Here is a 13,070-nt window from a genome sequence, read left to right on the forward strand (position 1 = left end):
TAGCTGACCTTTGCTCTGGGGCAGACTGGAAACATTGGGGAGTTTGAACCCAGGGAGCAGCCTCAACCAACCACTGGGGGGACTTAGTGGAAAAATACCTCCTCTTCCTCACTCCTTGGGGGGCCCACTCCCAGACGTGTCACACCTCCCCCTGAGGTCCCCAGCTGGCTTGAGCTCCTGTCGCCCACTTCTGTGACCTGTTCATTGACACGTCCTCTTCTGACTCGGGTCCTGCCCTGTCTCCCTTCTCTTCATTCGTGCTGGAGCTTTCTGGAATCACCTCCCAAACAAACTACTTCCACTAAATGCTTGTCTTAGGTCTGCTTGTGGGCCAACCTGAACCAAGACAGAGATTCCCCTCTCTGAGAGGGACAGAGGACAGGATCTCACAGGGCATTTACTTTGTTACCTGTCAGGCTTGTCTCCTCTTGGTGAGCAGGTGGGGCTGATTTCAGGCAGGTTAGAGGAACCTCCTGCTTCTCACTCTACATCAACCCAAGTTGAGGGAGGAAACTTCACAGAGGACACCCAGGGGTCTGTGTTGTGTCTGTGCCAGAGGATACAGGCTTGCCAGTGCCAATTGTTAAATGGTCAGGATTTTTTTGAGCTCGTTGTTAAACTCTTGGTAGCTTGAAATTGGCCTTGGTGGAAGTATTTCCATCATGGAAATCAGCAAATGTTACCTATCATTTTTGTCATAGCTGGTACATCACTGCCCACCCTGAGAGAGGGATCACTCATCAGGATGCTATGGGGTCTGTGTTGATCACATCTGTTTCCAATTGTCCCTCATGATTGCCCTTCCTGCTTCCATGGCATCCCTTCTCTATCCTCAGCCCTGCCTTGTCCTTTTGAAATGAAGCAAGACCCTATGGTCCTTCCCCACCATGTCTTCCACTTGCCTTTTGCCTGTGAAAAAAGCTTTAGCCAGAGAAGAAGTTTATTCAAAGAAGTGAAAAAATGCAGAAAGAAAGGAAAACAGTTCAACAAGACCAAATAAAAATAGTTTAGTCATTCAGCAAATTCAAGGACCTTTCGTTCCTCCTCAAGGGCTATAGATAATGTTCTGAGCCATATCCTGTGAGCTGTTTTGTAGATACTGAAACCCCACCAGGTGGAAGAAGTTAACTACATGATGACCAGGCTGTAGCCATGACATAAGCTGCCACAATTCCAAGAACTGGCCTCAAAGAAATGGCAACTAAGCAGCCCTGGAACTGAAGATTAACTGTACTTAAAACAAGCAAGATGACACTGCTCAGATCACCACATGAGCAATTTCAAGATGAGTGTCAGAGTTGACCGTGCTATTTCTGCATGTAGCCTCCTCCCTCCGCTTATAAAAGCTCTTGCCCACTGATTGGCAGTGGAAGGGTCATTCAGCCTTTGGACAGGAGTCCCCCTACTCCCCTTACCACCTCTGAGCAAACGTTCCTTTCCACCAACCTAGTCTCTCTCTCTCTCTCTTTTTTTTTTTTTTTTTGGTATAAACTTATTTATTTATTTATTTATTTTTGGCTGCGTTGGGTCTTTGTTGCTGCGCGCGGGCTTTCTCCAATTGCGGCGAGCAGGGGCCACTCTTGGTTGCGGTGCGCAGGCTGCTCATCTCGGTGGCTTCTCTTGTTGCAGAGCACGGGCTCTAGGCGTGCGGGCTTCAGTAGTTGTGGCACCCGGGCCTTGTTGCTCTGTGACATGTGGCATCTTCCCGGACGAGGGCTCGAACCTGTGTTCCCTGCATTGGCAGGGGGATTCTTAACCACTGTGCCACCAGGGAAGTCCCCAACCTAGGCTCTTTATCAGCTTCAGAGCGGCGAGCAACCGGACCCCCTCTTAGTAACACTTTCATATTTTACATGGATGTTGGCCAGATGTCCCTTGCCAGGGACTAGGCCCTCAACATGCATACATGACAAATGATACCAGAAATGAATGGATGCTTACATTTCATTTCATCTGAGCCTGAGATTGGAAGTCTGCATGCCTTGCCAGAGCCTTCTAAAGTGATTGACTGGTGAGAGTATCATAGGACCACTTACCTGAGAAATCAAGTATCGGACCCTTTCGTGGATTCCCTGGAGCATCAAGTCATGGTACCCTGGCTTGTCAGTTCTCCTAACAGTAGACCTCTGGATGGTGAGTTCCATAGGCAAGTAATGCCCGCAGTTTTATAAGCATGGAATTGAGTGGACCCCAGCCCAGCATGGGGGAAAGGAGAGTGTTCCTAGGAGGAAACTGCTCAGGCGAAGTCACAGTGACTGGCACAGTAGAAGTGAGAAGTGACACTCAGTTCAGTGCTCAAGTGAGGCATGCAAGGGGTGGGTCAGTGTGGAAGTGGAGAGATGGACAAACCCAGGTACTAAGGGGCACTAGGGAACCAGTGATGATTTTAGCACGGGGAGAGCACATCCTTGTCCATCTTAGCCATCACCCTGGCTTCAGTGTGTGTGTGTGTGTGTGTGTGTGTGTGTCCACGAAGGGTGAATCATGAGGGGCCCAGCAAGGATGTGTCCCCCCAGGCAGTGGCCCAGGGGAGAGGAGGGAAGAGAGAATGGAAGGAGGGTTGCCCAAGAGGCTGGCAGAGTGTTGGGCTGACTGGGATGGAGTCACTGCAGAGACGATGAAGCAGGTTGATTCCCTGACAGGCTGGACAATGCGGGGGGTGGGTTCTGAGAACGTGATCACGGGCTGGTCAGAGTCCTGGTGTAGATATGAGATGAGTGTGGGGGGAGGTGACAGTTCAGTTTGACTACATTGGTTCTGAAATGCCAAGGGGTTGTTGGTCCCTGGGCGGGGCACTGGGCAGTAGGTGCTGTGAGTGCCCTGCCCAGATCCCCCTCACTGGGCGGCTGCCCCCCGTCCCCCAGCTGTTTGAAATGTACAATACGGATGCTAATGGCTCACAGGTGTCCCCTTCACAGCTGCCTTCACAGCCTCCCAGGAGATGCCTGGGGGGTTGTGTCCGCTCTGCCCTCAGCCTGTGGATGGGGACTGACTATGAGGGGACATCAAAGCCCAGCCCCCGCCTCAGTCAGTCCTAAAGCAGGGGTTCCAGGCTTTTGTGGGTGAGGCTGAAGCTCGTCTCAGGGTAGAACACGTCCCTGCTCAGCTCCTTCCTCTGCCCTATCTTGCTCCCCTCCGCCTCCCTCCTCCTGACAACACCCCTCGATAAATCAGATGCCTCTCACTTCCCAGCTGAGGCTCTGCTTCTAGGGAACGTGGCCTGTGATGGCGGTGGAGCTGTGCAGAGTTCATCCACTCGTTCCAGGTGGGTCAGGTGCGGGGCCTGATGTGCAGAGAAGAGAGACGAGCCCGAGGCGTCCAGGGTGGTGGTGCAGGAGGGGAGTGGGGTGGGCGTGGTGCTGTAAGCCAAGGGGCACTGAGGATTTTACAAAGTGGTCAGGGTAGGACAGGAGCCCACGAGGCCCAGGGAGTTGAAATACTGTATGTACATATCAAATGTGCACTAATGATAAGTGTACGTCTTGTGGAGTTTTTGCTGTATGTATACATTTTTGTAATGCACCTGGAGATCTTATCTCCCTTCCAGTTGCTACCCCTTCCCCATAACCATGACCCTGACTTTGAAACCTTTAGATTAGTGTTGTCAGAGTTTGAAACTCATAGAAAATTGAACTATAACATATATACTGTAGGGGCTTCCCCGGTGGCGCAGTGGTTAAGAATCCGCCTGGTAATGCAGGGGACACGGGTTCGAGCCTTGGTCCAGGAGGATCCCACATGCTGCGGAGCAACTAGGCCTGTGCGCCACAGCTACTGAGCCTCTGCTCTAGGGCCCGCGAGACACAACTACTGAAACCCGCATCCTAGAGCCCGTGCTCCGCAACAAGAGAGGCCACTGCACTGAGAAACCCACGCACCGCAACCAGAGAAAAGCCCGCGTGCAGCAACGAGGACCCAACACAGCCAAAAATAAATAAAATAAAATAAAATAAATAAATTTAAAAAAAAAGAAATACTGCTCCAAATGTTCTCATGTAGACAGTGTTGCACACATGACGAACTATGTCTTAGAAATTTAATTTCTAGGGCAGAAATTGTAGTCAAAAACAAACAAACAAACAAAAACATATATACTGTATTGTGCACAATTTTTTCATGCAACATGTTTGTGAGAATCTACCATGTTTTTGTATGTATTACAGTTGGGCAAATTTTTATTGCTTAGTTAGTATTCCACTGTACGAATATACCAGAATATGTTTGCTTTCACTATTGATGGATATTTGTGGAGTTTACACATCATTCTTTTTAAATGGCTGCACTCTAGGACATAGAAAGGACAGAGCATTCCCACCGACACATGTCTGGAAGGTTTCCAGTCCCCAAGTAGGCAAAAAGAAGGTTAAGGATGCATCTTGCTTCCTTTGTCCTCATGCACATAAGTGAGCGTCCATGAGGGAGGCTCCTGAAAAGTGGGACTTCTTGGGGGGACACTGATAATGGCCTGCACTGTGCCAGGCTTGTCCAAGTGAGCATGTCCAGGGGGGTGGGTATGGAGTGGACGGCTGCTGTCCCCCTTTACCCCCAGGAGTCGGGGAAGGCTCTATGGAGACTGAGTCTCTGGACCTCACCTTGAACTTCGGATGGGAGGAATTTCTCCATGGGGGAGAGGAGGGCCTTCTGTGCAACTGTAAGAAATCTTCCATTTTACAGACAAAGAGAAGGAGGGGCAGCTGGTGAAAGTCTGGTTTAAGTTGACCTAGGTGGTCAGCAGGTTGGGCAGAGGCCGGAACCGGGGACCAGAAGCCAGGGCGCTCAGCCCTGGCCCTGCTCCTTCTCTTAACCACTCTGCTCTGTTTGCCTGGAAGTCCTGGGCTCTGGGGCCGGGATGAGGATGTGTCTAAACACAGGTGAGGCTGTGCTTTGTCGATTTGGGGGTTTTAAGTGCAGAGCATGATGGGGAAGGAAGGCTGGCTCAACCAGACTGGGCGGGGAAATAGAGGGGAGCTGGGAAAAGTGGGAGCCCCAGGTTGGGGACGAGGTGGTGACAACACTCTTGCAGCAGCCTCTGCAGGAGCCTCTGCTCCCATCTCTTGGCTGGTGTGTCCTCTGTTGGGTTAGGAGGGGGTGTGGGGAGAGTGCCCAGGGCCCAGCCTGACCATCTCAGGGCACAGCTACTGTGGCCGCGGAGATCCTCCCTCTCTTGATGCTGCTCCTTTATCCACCCCACCGCCCCCCGCTTCCCTCCCCCCCTGCTTCTCTCTCTCTCTCTCTAAGCAAGAGCCCAGAGAGAGAACTGCAGGAAAATGGAGCCATGTGGGTTTCTCTGAGGCCATTGGAGTTGGGTTCACTCTCCCTTACTGCTGAGAGTTCCACCAGAGCAGAGTATTTGCAAGGAAGTCACAGCTGGTGAGAGGCAAACCAAGAATTCAAACACACGTCTGCCTGACTCCAGAGTCTAAGGTCCTGGGTAGCCGTGGGGACGGCTTTCTGGCCTGTTGATACTAATAGCTGCTCTTTATGGAGCATCAGTTATAGGCCAGTTGCTCCCAAGGTCTTTCCCAGGGTTGACTCCTTTATCAGACCTTGTCCTTGAACAACCGGTTGCCTGTTCCCATGGAAGGATGGGGAAGGGGACCTCAGTCCTAAGGTTTAGGAAATGCAATGGTGCAGAGGCAGGAAAGCAAAGGGAGGATTACAGACACCCAGTAACCATGTGAATTGCTATTTATTTTCTACTGTAATCACCTTCTTCTCCTCCCTTGACTTGGGGAAAGGACACAAATTGACCAAGAGGCCCCTGGGGCAACACCTGGACTGTGAAACCAGGTTGCACAGAAGCCCAGCTCTCCTTCCTTCTCCAAGGCTGAGTGCGCAACCAGCGCCATCCATCCAGGCTGCCACCTTCTGAGGTGCCCTGGCCATGCCCCCAAGAGTCCCGCAGGCCGGCTGAGTCCAGGAGCTACTCCAGGCCTCACAACTACATGGTCATTCCTCCAGAAAACTGTACAAGAATCTCCTTCTTGGCCTGTGGCCCCTCTATTGCTTTGGCCCATGATATTTCCGGCTGTGTTCTCACCACCTCCCACACTGGCCCCCCCAGCCTGGTGTCTGATCCACAGCGCTGGACAGGGAGCCACTGGGGGTCAAATCAGAAGAGACTTCCTGAGGCTGTGGGAGCCAAGAGGAGGAGGTGCCATTTCTGGTTGGAGGTCAGGGAAGCCTTCCCCAGGAAGGGCAGCGCAAGCAGAGGGATCAGGCGCAGAGACGGGGAAGAGCAGGGGGCTCAGCGCTGTCTGAGTGGTTGCGGTGGATGGGGCAGCCTGACACCTGAGGCCTGCAGGGCAGGGGCTGAGGGCAGCAGGGAGCATCAAGACCCAGACCCTGACGCCCCTGCCTCAAGGCAGCGGGGGAAATGGCCACATCAGTGCTTGGCGTGAGCCCCTAGACAATGGTGTGGAGGGCGGACAATGGTCTGGGGAGAGCCTGGAACCAGAGAAGGTGGAGTCCGGAGGCTGTGGCTACGCTTGAGAGGAGAGAAGACGGTGGTAGGAGCTGGGCCGGGCTGGTGGGAGGCCAGAGGGAGTGTCCTCAGGAGGAAGAAGGAGCAGGTGGGGCTCCCAGGCTTTCAGCTCAGGGCTCCTGCGGCGGCACCCAGCCAACAGCAGCCAACAGCCCAGTGCGGACAACCAGGGGCACTCATGGGAGTCTTGAGCTCAGAGATACAGACCAGTGATGTGTGTCCCTGATAACTGGTATCTTGAGAAGGGGTTTGGCCAGGAGTGTGTGAGGACTGGGAGGAGAAGCAGCCCGGATGCACCTGTGCCAGCCCTGCCTCTTCGGAGGAGGGTCCTTGGAGGAGACCGAGCAGGAGCCACGGGGGAGGCAGGAGGGCACCCAGGAGAGGGGCATCAGGGGAGAACTGGTCAAGGGCCATTTCAGGAGGACAGAGGGGTCCCCAGAGTCTGTATAGTCGAAGACAAGGCTTGAGTGTGAATTTGGATCCAGTGAGGACTGGCCAGCCTGCAGTGGCCTGGAGTGTGAGAGACGGCAGTGAATTGGGGTCCCAGTGCAGATGAGCCCTCCCATGCTTGGTTGAGGAGGGGTCAGGGGAACAGGCCATGTCTGGTGGGGACCTGTGAAGAACTATTTGACCCAGAAAACAGTGTGGATGAATCCAGGACAGGAGACAGATGCAGCCAAGCCCCTGACTGGCGGAGGGCTGGACCCAAGGACAGGAAGGTGGAGGTTGAAGTCTGCCTAGGGACAGGCTGGGCGGGTAAGACTCTAGTAGGGGTTGGTGCTGTCATCCATTCATCCAACGTTAACTGAGTGCCGCTTGGGTTCCAGACAGTGCCTGGAGTTGGAGGTTGGTGCCGAATACACTCCTTTACCCTATTCCTGCGGAGGCCAGAGTGAGGAGGCAGAGGGGACGTAAGACAGAGCCTGGTCCTCCCTCTCCTGGAGGACTCAACGCTCTCGTGCAACCCTGCCTTTGACACTCCCCATGGGCTCCAGGAGAGGCCAAGATGTTGTCAGGGAGATGGAGAAACCATTTCTTCACCTTCGCAGGAGGCTTCCCGCTCCCACTGCCCAGCAATCCCGTGAGGCAACAGCAGGGGCTGAGGCAAGTCCAGCTCACAGCCGGGGAGGAGATCAGGGATGGGGCAGGTCAGGGAGACGTGTGGTTGGGCCGTTGCATCAGGCCCAGGAAGGACATAAAGGACGGTCCTGCATGCTGGGAGGAGACCGACTTGGGGACCATGGAGACTCAGAGGGCCAGCCTCGCCCTGGGGCGGTGGCCACTGTGGCTACTGCTGCTGGGACTAGTGGTGCCCTCGGCCAGCGCCCAGGCCCTCAGCTACAGGGAAGCTGTGCTCCGTGCTGTGGATCGCCTCAACGAGCGGTCCTCAGAAGCTAATCTCTACCGCCTCCTGGAGCTGGACCCACTTCCCAAGGCCGTGAGTCAGGAGGGCCCTGGGGAGCGGGCTGTCTCCCGCCAGCCCTGGCCACACTGTCACCGCCTCTGCTCAGGCTGTACCTCCTGTCAGGAAGGCACTTCTCCCTCTAGGTGGGCTCCCACCTCTTCCAGGAAACCTTCCCAGAGCTGGGTCCCCTCCCAGCACGAGGCTTCCTGCCTTAGCATCTCTACTGTGGGAACAGGCGCCCTGTACACCCCTTTTGGGCCTAAGGGTTCTCTGGGAGCTCCAGGGATAGAGGGGGGTCACTGGCTCTGCCATGTGACTTCCCTGCTTTAAGTTCCCTCTTAACTCGGTGTCCCCCTACCCAGGAACGACTCTGCTCAGCCTGGAGGTGCCAGTGACAATATGTCTCCCTGCAGGTGGTCCCTGACTTGCCTCTGCCCCTCCGTGGGGAAGGTGTTCTCATCAGAGCTGGTCTGAGGTCCCCTCCTGCTCTCTGTGTGCCCACGAGGCCAGGAGTGGGCTCTGCCCCCTTCCCCTGTGCACCCAGCACCAAGCCCAGGGCCAGGCACACAGGAGGGGCTGGAGAGGCTGCCGTCTAGGTGGGGGCAGGGAGACAGATCAGAGAAGGAAGCATGAGCTCAGCTTAGTCACCCCACTTTGATCCTGGACCAGGACGAGGACCCGGACACCCCGAAGCCTGTAAGCTTCACGGTGAAGGAGACCGTGTGCCCCAGGACATCGCAGCAGCCCCCGGAGCAGTGTGACTTCAAGGAGAATGGGGTGAGGCTGGGGGCTGGGGGCACTGGCGGATGCTTCCCAGGGATGTGAACAGGGGGCTTCGGGGAAGATTTCCAGCCCCTGTGTTGAGTTTGGGAGGTGATGACTCAAGGGTTCCAGTTTGACCTCGAGCCTCCCTTTCCAGCTGGTGAAACAGTGTGTGGGGACAGTCACCCTGGACCAGTCCAAGGACCAATCTGACATAAACTGTAATGAGGTGAGTGGCCCCTTCTGTGTTGTGGAGCTGATAATGGGATGGGTTGTGGAACATCCTTTGGACCAAATACCCGCTGCCCCTTCGAGGGCAGAGAAAGGCCCTCCTACCCTGGTCCCTCCCTCACCCGAGCCCCAGGTCTCCAGGACGGGCTCTGCCATCCCTTAGAGCAGTGGTTCTCTAAGTGGGGTCCCCACCCGGAAACCTGACAGAAAGGCAGATTCCCAGGCCCCACTCAGGCCTCCTGAATCAGACTCTGGGCTGGGGCCCAGCCATTTGCATTTTCACAAGGCCTCCAGGAGATTCTGACTGTGCTGAATTCTGAGAGGCACTGACTAGAGTAATGTGCTTTCAGCCCCTGCTCCAGTCCAGCTTTGTTGGGATGGGCTTGTGATCCTGGGAAACCCCTTGCCATCTGTGGGCCCCAGTTTTCTCATCTGTCTGTGAGTTTAGGTATTCAACCACATGCTCCAAGTGTCACACTGGAAGTGAATTGGGGCCCCAAGCTTCCTGCAGTGGCCCAGGAATGGGGGTGTTCAGGTGGGGTGTGGTCCTGTCTTAATCTTGAGCCAGTCCCCAAAAGAAGTCTGTTTCCTCCTGGTTCACAGATTCAGAGTGCGCGGCTATTACGCTGGGTGTTTCGCTTGCTCCGGAGAGGCAGGGGAAGATAGGCAAAAAGACTGAGAGAATTGGTCAGAGAATCAAAGATATCTTTGGGATATTTCAGCCCAGTGAATAGTGCTAAGAATCAGCTTATCCTGGCTCAGACTTTTGGACTCTGAAAAATAAATTCTTCTGAAAACAATTTCCTACGCATTCAAATTCACTTATCTCCTCTCCTCCGTCTTACCAGGAAGAAGTCCTTAACTCTGAGAGTCCTCTTGGGTGTGGGTGTGTGTGGGTGTGTGTGTGAGTGTGTGTGTGTGTGAGAGAGAGAGAGAGAGAGAGAGAGAGGATCACTCCTGTTAACATAGAGATGGGTGAGGCAGCTGTTCCTTCCAGGCGGGCATGGGGAGAGGCAGCAGGGCCAAGAGGTCCAGCACAGCGTCTCCATTCTCGGGTCCCTCCCGTGCCCTTCACACGCCTCTGCCCTCCTCCTCCAACCCCCAGTAGGGACTTAAGGAGACCTGCTCTGTGTGCAGTGCCGGTGGGGATTCTGTCCCTGCTCACATGGAGGTGACAGTCCGGAGGGGCCAGGCATTTGTTAAACGCTCACAGAGACGCAGTTCAGTCTCAGGGCTAAGCCTACAGGTACAATGCCCATCATAGCGCTCCACTTCTCCTTGACAATCTGAAGTCTGGGAAAGCCTACCCCTCCTGGCTTTTCCTCTGGCATTGAGACACATCACCGTTTCTTTAGCTGGGTCCGAGATTTCAGTGGTGGGCTTGTGTTTAGGGAATCACCTGCTACAAAAATATGCAGCATTAAAAAGACATATCCTGAGATGTAGAGAACAAACCTATGGACACCAAGGGGGAAAGTGGCAGAGGAGGGTGGTGGTCGTGGTGGTGGGATGAACTGGGAGATTGGGATTGACATATATACATTAATATGTATAAAATGGATAACTAATAAGAACCTGCTGTATAAAAAAATAAATAAAATAAAATTCAGGGCTTCCCTGGTGGCGCAGTGGTTGAGAACCTGCCTGCCGATGCAGGGGACACGGGTTCGAGCCCTGGTCTGGGACGATCCCACATGCCTCGGAGCAACTAGGCCCGTGAGCCACAACTACTGAGCCTGCGCGTCTGGAGCCTGTGCTCCGCAGCAGGAGAGACCACGATAGTGAGAGGCCCGCGCACCGCGATGAAGAGTGGCCCCCTCTTGCCGCAACTAGAGAAAGCCCTTGCACAGAAATGAAGACCCAACACAGCCAAAAATAAATAATAAATAAATTAAAAAAAAAAAAAAAAAAAAAAAGAAGCATCCTGCTCATTGGAGTGAAGAGCTCTGCATGAATGTGAGAGACACACAGAGTGACACACGGGTCACATCTCTGTGTGCCTGGGTGTTTCAGGCACTGTCCATGTCTTGCCCACTCCCCATTCTCTAGCTGACCTTTGATCTGGGGCAGACTGGAAACATTGGGGAGTTTGAACCCAGGGAGCAGCCTCAACCAACCACTGGGGGGACTTAGTGGAGAAATACCTCCTCTTCCTCACTCCTTGGGGGGCCCACTCCCAGACGTGTCACACCTCCCCCTGAGGTCCCCAGCTGGCTTGAGCCCCTGTCGCCCACTTCTGTGACCTGTTCATTGACACGTCCTCTTCTGACTCGGGTCCTGCCCTGTCTCCCTTCTCTACATTCGTGCTGGAGCTTTCTGGAATCACCTCCCAAACAAACTGCTTCCACTAAACGCTTGTCTTAAGTCTGTTTGTGGGCCAACCTGAACCAAGACAGAGATTCCCCTCTCTGAGAGGGACAGAGGACAGGATCTCACAGGGCATTTACTTTGTTACCTGTCAGGCTTGTCTCCTCTTGGTGAGCAGGTGGGGCTGATTTCAGGCAGGTTAGAGGAACCTCCTGCTTCTCACTCTGCATCAACCCAAGTTGAGGAAGGAATCCCTGCAGAGGAAACCCAGGGGGTTGTGTTGTGTCTGTGCCAGAGGATACAGGCTTGCCAGTGCCAATTGTTAAATGGTCAGGATTTTTTTGAGCTTGTTGTTAAACTCTTGGTAGCTTGAAATCGGCCTTGATGGAAATACTTACACCACGGAAATCAGCAAATGCTACATCAGGCCCATCACAGCTGGCACATCCCTGCCCAACCTGAGAGAGGGATCACTCATCAGGATGATATGGGTCTGTGCTGGTCACATCTGTTTCCAATTTCCTCCCATGACTGCCCATCCTGCTACCATGGCAACCCTTTTCTAGCCTCAGCCCTGCCTTGTCCTTTCATATTTTACATCAGTGTTGGCCAGATGTGCCTTGCCATGACGAGGCCCTCCACATGCATATGTGACCACTGATAGTGGAAAGGGTTGGATGCTTACATTGTTTTCATCTCCACCCTTGACCAGGGAGCCAAAGTGGTCCCTGGCAGGGAGGTCTGCAGGCCTTGTCAGTGCTTTCTAAAGTGATTGGGGACTTCCCTGGTGGCGCAGTGGTTAAGAATCCACCTGCCAGTGCAAGGGACAGGGGTTCAAGCCCTGGTCTGGGAAGATCCCACATGCCGCGGAGCAACTAAGCCTGTGCGCCACAACTACTGAGCCTGCGCTCTATAGCCCGCAAGCCACAACTTCTGAGCTCACGAGCCACAACTACTGAAGCCCACACACCTAGAGCCCATGCTCCGCAACAAGAGAAGCCACCGCAATGAGAAGCCTGTGCACCACAACGAAGAGTAACCCCCACTTGCCTCAACTAGAGAAAGACTGCGCGCAGCAACGAAGACCCAGTGCAGCCAAAAAATAAATAAAAATAAAAAATAAATAAATAAATAAATAAAGTGATTGGCTGGTGAGAGTGTCTGCTGTGTGACCACTAGGCCCCTTACCCGTGAAAGAACAAGTATCAGACCCTTCCATAAATGGCTTTGAGCATCAGGCCAAGGCAGTGGCCAACAGAGGAGGGAAGAGAGAATGGAAGGAGGCGTTGGCCAAGAGGCTGGCAGAGTGCGGGGCTGACTGGGATGGAGTCACTGCAGACAGGATGAGGCAGGTTGATTCCCTGACAGGCTGGACAATGCGGCAGCGGGGTGGGGAGCTTCCAGAGAGCATGGTCACGGTCTGGTCAGTGTCCTGGTGTAGGCATGAGATGCGTGTGGGGGGAGATGAAAGTTCAGTTTTGACCAGGTTGGCTCTTAGGTGCCAGAGGGATGTTGGTCCCTGGGCGGGGCACTGGGCAGTAGGTGCTGTGAGTGCCCTGCCCAGATCCCCCTCACTGGGCGGCTGCCCCCCCCCCCGTCCCCCAGCTGTTTGAAATGTGCAATACGGATGCTAATGGCTCACAGGTGTCCCCTTCACAGCTGCCTTCACAGCCTCCCAGGAGATGCCTGGGGGGTTGTGTCCGCTCTGCCCTCAGCCTGTGGATGGGGACTGACTATGAGGGGACATCAAAGTCCAGCCCCCGCCTCAGTCAGTCCTAAAGCAGGGGTTCCAGGCTTTTGTGGGTGAGGCTGAAGCTCGTCTCAGGGTAGAACACGTCCCTGCTCAGCTCCTTCCTCTGCCCTATCTTGCTCCCCTCCACC

General features: G+C 54.2%; 1 protein-coding gene across 1 annotated transcript; it reads left to right on the plus strand.

Moving 5' to 3' along the window:
* Window positions 1–6,431: 6,431 nt before the first annotated feature.
* Window positions 6,432–9,548, plus strand: LOC132375327 (uncharacterized). Its single transcript, XM_059940591.1, is given in 6 exon segments — window positions 6,432–6,572; window positions 7,429–7,528; window positions 7,531–7,922; window positions 8,559–8,666; window positions 8,809–8,880; window positions 9,486–9,548. Coding segments are annotated over 6 exon segments (876 nt in total).
* The last annotated feature ends 3,522 nt before the right edge of the window (window positions 9,549–13,070 follow it).

Source organism: Balaenoptera ricei, chromosome 11, assembly GCF_028023285.1.
Source record: "Balaenoptera ricei isolate mBalRic1 chromosome 11, mBalRic1.hap2, whole genome shotgun sequence".
NCBI classification, from domain to species: Eukaryota; Metazoa; Chordata; class Mammalia; order Artiodactyla; family Balaenopteridae; genus Balaenoptera; species Balaenoptera ricei.